This window comes from Gavialis gangeticus, unplaced genomic scaffold (assembly GCF_001723915.1).
Source record: "Gavialis gangeticus isolate Ggan-Ray unplaced genomic scaffold, GavGan_comp1, whole genome shotgun sequence".
Lineage (NCBI taxonomy): Eukaryota > Metazoa > Chordata > Crocodylia > Gavialidae > Gavialis > Gavialis gangeticus.
Window position 1 is genome coordinate 184872207 of NW_017729032.1, and position 7406 is coordinate 184879612.

Consider the following 7406-nt stretch of genomic DNA (forward strand, 5'->3'; position numbering starts at 1 on the left):
TTATGTCCTCTATAAAGGCATCGGGTTTTCTATCAATAGAGGGCACAGGACAACCGGACTGTTTTCTATGATGGCCACCCTAGCGAGTGTACTGCCCCATGGGTATTCGTGCTGCGTTGCCACGTAGCAGCAGCTCCCGTGAAGCATGCTCAAAATGACAACCCAAATAAAATGTAGTCACCATTTATAAATATAAATGTATTATTCATAATGATTAGGAAGGAGTGATGCAAGATTTGTTCAGACGCCACCAAAGCACATGGCACAAACATCTTCCCCTGCTAAGCAGGAAACCAGCCCAGACCACCCCACTCAGCAACGCATACGCAAGAAGACCGGGCCCATAGGGCGCCTGCGCTACTTTTTAAATTTACCCGGGATTTTTCCACCAATCAGGAGCCTCGAGGGAAGGGGGGGCAGGGATGCCTAGCTTCTTCTGGCTACTGCGCATGGGCGCCTAGCAATGCGGCTTGACCTTGCGGCCGCCCCTGCTCTCGCCGGCAGAAGGCACATGCGCACCTATGACGGTCTCGGCCTGCGAATCCCAGTCCTTGCTTGGCGCGCGGTGAAATGACGTCATAAGAGCCGGAAGCCGTACCGTCGCTGTCTTCCCTCCTCCCCCCCCTTCCTGGCCGCTGCCGGAAGTATCCTCTCGGAAAACCTAACTGCTGGAGGAAGGTTCTCGGAGAGTTTCAGTTCCGGGGGTAGCTGTGCAGCCGGAGCCGCGATGATTCCGATCCCTGTGGCGGTGTGCGTGCTCGGCGGCTGGTGCGTCATCTACCTGGCAGACACGCTGCTGAAGGTGAGGGCCGCAGGAGCCGCTGGCCCCTCCCCCCGGCCCGGCCTCCCGCCAGGCGGTTGGCGGCGGCCGTTGCGCGTTCGGAGCTGTTGAGCAGCCGCTGAAGCTTTGGAACGCCCCTCCCCCCGCTGCTGCACAGGGGGAGGGAGCAGGATCCCCCCGCAGACGCGGCTGCTGCGCCCCCCTTTCCAGGTGCCTGACCCAGGTGGAGTCAGGTGCCTTTCATCAGATGCCCTGGACCTGGCTTCAGGGTTACCAGATTTCCAGTGGCAAAGAAGAGGATGCCTATCGGTGATGGGGCCAGTGATATGCCCGTGCCCTGCCCCTCACTCCCACACCACAGCCCCCCCCCCCACAGCCCTGCTGCTGCTTCTCATTCCTGACCTGCAGTGCCCCTCATTCCCAGCCTGCAGCCCGCCTCCCTTCCCCCATCCTTGTTGATACCCCCCCACTCCCAACCTGTAGTGCCCTGGCATTTTCTGTGCCCTAACCCACAGCCCCCCACTCCCCCTGGTGCCCCAGACTGCCAAGCCACAGCCCTGCCAGCGTTCCTCACTCCTGACCTGCTGCCCCCAGCCTTGCAGAGTCTCCCAGCTGCTACCCCCGGTGAGCACAGGCACCGGCCCCAGTGCTGCCAACCAGGCCACGCTGCCCTCGAAGGGGCCCCCAGCCTCTTCCCCCACTGGAGGGGTAGGTGCCTCCTGTGCTTTCCTTGCCCTGCTGCAGCCTCAGCTCTGTGTGTGCCCTGCCTCCAACCATCCTTCCCCCAACCCCTGCTCCACCCAGTGCCAAGCAGCTCCTTGACAGGGCAAGCTGGGAAGTGCCAGGAAAAACTTAAGTGCTGAGCAGAGGCAGAGCAAAATTTCAGACATTTTTTGATATTGTAAAAAACTGCCCAGATGGAGGTGGGAGGACCCAAAAAAGGGACATGTTTGGGAAAACCCAGGTGTATGGTAACCCTAGCTGACTTGTTCCTCTGGCTTTCAAGGCTTTCAGTGGTTGCTGCAGAGGAAGGTGCAGTGGGGCAGTAGCACTCCCCCTTCCCTTTGATTCCTGATCCACCCACACTTTAAGTCAGGGGCGGGCAAAGTCTGGCCTGCAGGCTGGATCTGGCTGGCAGTGGACTCCATTTCCCAACAGCTGCCTGCATGGCTGGGGATAGTTTCCGTGGAGACCCCAGCAGCAGCTGCTCTATCATAGCACTGGGTTGAGGTTTCCATGGAGACCAGCCCTAGCAGCACTGGCAGGCAGCAGCAGCGCCATCCTCTTCCTGGAGTGGGGGCTATGCTGTGAGCGGAAGTGGGGCGGGCTCAGCTGCTGCCACCTATACAGGGTGGGCAGCAGTGGTGGCAGTGCTGCTGGGAGGGGTGGCTACGGTGGGGTGGGGCTAGAGGGAACTTTGGGGTATCTGTGTCTGTCCTGGTTCTGGACCACACTGTCACCACTGCAAGGACCCAGGGCAGAGCTGTGATCTGCTGCCTGCACGTCTCTGCCTAGGGCATGCAGGCTGCAGATTGTGGCTCTGCCCTGGCTCTGGACCACGCTGTCACCACCACAAGATCCCAGCTGGGCTCCGGAGCATCTCTGCACCCTGCCAGTGCTGCTGGGGCTGGTCTCCATGGAAACCCTGGCCTCCTGGCTACCACAGTGCAGCTCTTGCTGGGGTCTTCACGGAAACCAGTCCCAATCACGTGAGCAGGGGCTGCTGGAAAATGGAATCCGGCCACTGGCTGGATCCACCGTTTTGCCCACCCCTGCTTTAAATCGACTGCCCCTCAGCAATAGTAACAGTTTTTCTATTTGGGCAGTGCTAAGTGGTGACAGGAGCAGTTGACTCCATGGCTCATTATCAGTTCATCTTCCTGATTCCTGCTGATGTCTTTGCCTGGCATGGGTGTTAACAACCCTCTCCCCCTCGATGGTCAGCTATACAAACTCTTTTCTTTTGCAGTGCTACAGTCCCTTAGTCCTTCCTGGTGATGTCTCTCTTCTATTTCCCAGCCCTGCTGACTGCTTTCAGCTCTAGCTCAAAACTTTAACTCTGCTGGGGTAATATTAGCTCAGGTGTAGAAGTGACCAACAGTGCAGTATTGGAGGCAGTGTCAAGGCACTTGAGAAGACTAGATGTTTTGTCAATCTGAATGAGACACGTACATTTAACTCTAATGACTACTGAATGAATGACTGGGGGCTATTGACCCAGTGTCTTTTGACTGTTTTGACCCTTTTTTGCCTAGTTTTTCATTTCTTTTAAAAACTTTTAAGTCATATAATAGCAAGTTAGTGACTATTACAATAAAGTTGTATTTGTGTTTGCATTGATGTTCAACTGAATAATATAGTGCTAGGGCCCCCAGCATATTTATAAAGCTTGTAGTGTCCCTTTAAGTGGGGAAAATGTGTTATGTTATAAACTGATAATGCACCACACCCCCCTTCTCAAAATCCTACATCTGCCCATGCGCATCCTCCCTCCACCCCCAACCTGATTCTCCTGAGGCTAGAAGCATGGAAAGTAAAATGCAATACTGCATCTCACCCACCTTATTTTTTTCAGAGCACAAATCGCAGCCCTAGAGTTGGGATTGGTGGTGCCCACCCCAAAGAAGCCTCGTTTGTTTCAGTGTGACAGCCATTCTGTTGTGATGTGGTGCCATATGCAGGGACAAATAGTAAAGTAAATATGTAGAAGATGTAGAAATCCCTTTGCTGCTTGTTCGAAAAAAAGGAACTTGGTGAAAGCAGTATTTTGCCAAATGTGCTATAGAAAGATATGGCTAAACTCACTGTATTTATCTGACCAGCTGTAGAACAAACATTGAAAAACAAAATTGAGATTCTATCTGAAGTATGAGATGTTTTTAATTAGAGGGGCTTAGTTACAAGAAATAAAGCTCCCCATTGTTTCTACATCAGGTCACAAAAAGAGAAGCCACCAGACTGTTTCATCTTATGACCCACTTAGATGCACTTTTTTGCATACACTTTTGGGCTCTGTCCCTGTACTTGAATCCAGGTGGGTGAACCTTTCTAAAAGATCACCGGGACTTCTGACTGTCTGCCTGTGTTCAGTTACTGGATTGGGGAATTGGCCTAGGAGGCCTGTGAACAGCCATCATTTCTCTTCTATCCTTTCATGTTGCTCATCCATCAGCAAAGAACAAAGGAACTCAAAATGTTTTGAGGCAATTGCATAAATGACTCATGAACACAGAGGTAGTTAGTTGTGTTAGTCTGAAGTCAGAAGGGAGGGTAGATATATACCTTTGTAGACTAACTAAATATGATATATAGCCCAAGATTTTGTGAACCCAAATTAAAGTCATCAGATGCTGTGAAAGGACAGCATAGAGCAAAGTATAAAGGGGAGTGAGTGATTAGAATAGAATAGGTGAGAAAGCAAGAGGAAGGGGCACGGGAATGCTGACAGAGGCATACAAACAAAGAACCCATAGGAACAAAGGGGTTGTAAAAGCTAATCTGGCTAATCTGGGTAATGGGATAAGAATTGGTTGTTCCTGTTTAAACTATACTTAACATAGTCCAATTTGTGTATGATTTGTTATACAGTTTCCCATTCAAACTTAAAAAAAAAATTCTGCCTGCGAACAGCAGTCTTGGGGTCAGCAATGAAGCATCCAGGGAGGCTGAAATATTCTGCCATAAACTTGTGTGTCTTTCTGCAGTTGATGTCAGATTGATTTTCATTCATTCTTACACTTTTTTGTTAATTTCGTCTCATCTGATGTCGACAGCAGATGGGCATTGTAAGCAGGTGTTGGCATATGTGATGTTGGTCAAGTTGCACATGAATGAACCTTGGATGTTGTACACCTTGTTATTTGGTCCAGTGATGTGGTTTGTGTTGACGTGGGGACACAATAGGCATTTCAGTCCAATGCAAGGCCTGGTACCTCAGTGAGGATGGGAGTTAGTCCATCTGTAGGTGAGAGATGCTGTTTGAGGTGTTGCCGGGGGGGTGCGCTGTCTGTAAGCCAGGATGGGTTTGTCCTCAATGGCTACTTGAAATGGTCATCCTTCTCCAGGTGGGGTTGGAGGTTATTAATGGTGTCTTGGGTGTTCAAGCTGGGGGATGTAGGTGGCAACCAGAACCATTCTGTTGTCCTTGTTCTGGGGTTGGTATTGTAACAAGTTGCAGAGAGGTCTGAATCCGGCCTTGTTGATTTGAGTAGGCACAGTTTTGGGATTGTATTGTAATTAGAAATCCCTGCTCCAGATCTTTAAGGTGTTCATTTTTGTCACTGGGATCAGCGTAGATCTGGTTGTACACAGTGAATCTAGCAGTGTGCTTAGGGTGAAAGCTGGTGGTGTGAAGGTAGCAGTGGCGGTTGGTTGGTTTCCGATACAATGTGGTGGTGAAGTGGTAGTGTCTAGGACTGTGGTTCTCCACCAGGGTGCTGCTAGGTGTTTTCAAGTGTGCTGTGGATTGTCACTCAGTGTTATCCCTGCTAGGTATGCAAACGTAATTCCCAAGACAAAAGCAGAGTTTTCAAACAAGACTCCATTGTGTTAAGAACATACTGCCTTTTGGGGGTCTTTCTGAGTTGTTTTCAACAGAAGAACTGTTCTGTTATTTTTCTGTAGTAAAAAAAAAAAAGAGTGAAAACTAGGGACTGGCATTTTCCGAAGGGTGCTTCAGGTCTATCAAGGTATGTTTTAAATCTGTTGAGGAGTGCCTTGAGTCTAAAAAACAGTGTTAGTTTGGTGAAGGGGTGGAACCTGTTAAAGTCTTGGTGAAATTTATTTAATGTTTATGAAGATGTCATTGATGTAACTGAGGTATATCAGGAGGATGAGAGGACAGCTTCAGAGGAAACTAGAAGATAACAAATAAACATTACACAAAATAAGCAGAATGTTTAAACCTTTCTAATCACCTGGTCTCCTCCAGTCCCCATCTTTATATAAAATCATGAGTATTTTTTAACTGAGAATCTTGTCTGTCAAATTCTGAACCCTATGATTCTTTTAAAATTGGATAAATATGGAATGAAATCAAAATGCTTGTATAACTTCATAGTATTACATATATGCTACGACATTGTATAATGGTTATGTAAAATAAAGATGGCCAAAAAGTTATTCTGGCTTTGTTATTTTCTTGGTACATAAATTTAAAATTGTTTTGTTTTTTAACAGTTTACTGTCTATTAAAAACTTGTAGCTTTTGTCCTTACAGTACATTTATAGAAAGATGATGATTAAAGAGTCCAGTGAGTACACAGGAGTCGGGTCACACAACCTTATTACATGGTTTTGTAGTTTCTACAAATTAGGCTTTTACATAAAATCTGTTTTACCTTTATTTTTATGTAGTTTACGTATGAATATGTCTGTGCGTACAATTGCATGTAGTACTCTGTTCTACTGAACTTCATAACATACACTCTTCCTAAACGCTCCAAACTAAATCTTTATTGCTTTTTTACAGTCCTCTAGTTCTCTGAAAGCATCCTATGAAGACTGGCTGATGTCATATGGGCTGAGTGTCTCTCCTTTTCATGTGCGATGGCAAACAGGTCTCTTCAACCGTCAGTTCTACAATTGGGGACGATGGAAGCCTAGATTTCTTTATCTATGGTATAATTTCAGAATTCTGGTTTGGCCTTTCTGGACAGTCATTAGGAATATCACCATACCCACATCCTGTTAGTTTTAAAATGAATCTCTGATTTATATATTTTGATAGTTTTCTGCTAATTATATCTTTGCAAGCTATTAAGTTACCTAATTGCTTAAATCAAGGGTGTCAAACTTGTCTGGGGCCCCAGCCCAGATCCAGACTGTGGGACCCTTTGCAGGCCAGATCCAGTTCAGGGTATGGGGGCAGCCTACAGGTAGCTCATATTGGCAGATGCAGCTTGTGTACAGGGGGTAAGACTCTTCAATGTTTGCCACCACAGCCAAGGTGCCAAAATTCCCACTTATGCTTATGCCTACTGTGAACTGTTGTACTTTCAAATTTAATTTTAAATGGCTTCAAATACAAGAAAAATGTATTTAATTCATTTTTCTTAAATCCTTTATTTTAGGAATATGGTCCCCTTTATTTAAAAGCATTTAGTAAATTTCTGTGTTGTGATCAACTCTAAGTAAACTATTCCTGTTCTAGGTGGCACAGAAATAATAATATGATGAATAATACAACATTCCAATCCCTGCCTCCCAAATGGCTATAATTTTGTATTGCATTGTTATATAACTCCTTTACAGAGAAATACAAATGTTTTCCTTTCTATGGGATTGTTGATTCTTTTGTGATTTTGTCCCAGGTAGACGGACCAGCATTGAGGATATCCTGTTGGAAGTATCTGTTAAGTTAGACTGCATTTCAGCAGTTAACTACCCCAAGGATATACAGTCATTGTTGTATCTCTTGGTTCTTCCTGCAGGTTCAGCATAGGAATGGTATTTGGGATAGCTGCCATGTTTGGTTCTGTTATTCTGCTTGGAAAGACATTGATACAGACATTGACACAAATGTTAAGTGAAGCCCCCACAGCCCAGAATGATCGGATCTTGCAAGTTGTGGTAAGTGGTCTGTCTCTGATTTTGGCTTCTGAGTTGGAAACTGCTCTCTTCAGAG

General features: G+C 46.9%; 1 protein-coding gene across 2 annotated transcripts in view; it reads left to right on the forward strand.

Moving 5' to 3' along the window:
• Positions 1–359: 359 nt before the first annotated feature.
• The window catches only part of MBTPS2 (membrane bound transcription factor peptidase, site 2), an 85199-nt gene continuing 78152 nt past the window's right edge, over positions 360–7406 (forward strand). For both annotated transcript variants that reach the window (XR_002098978.1, XM_019524993.1), the window contains exons 1-3: positions 360–802; positions 6252–6400; positions 7213–7351. Coding sequence is in view for 1 of the 2 variants with exons in the window: in XM_019524993.1 (XP_019380538.1) it covers positions 728–802; positions 6252–6400; positions 7213–7351 (363 nt within the window). In the remaining variant the exon portion in view is untranslated. The remainder of the gene's footprint in view (positions 803–6251; positions 6401–7212; positions 7352–7406) is intronic.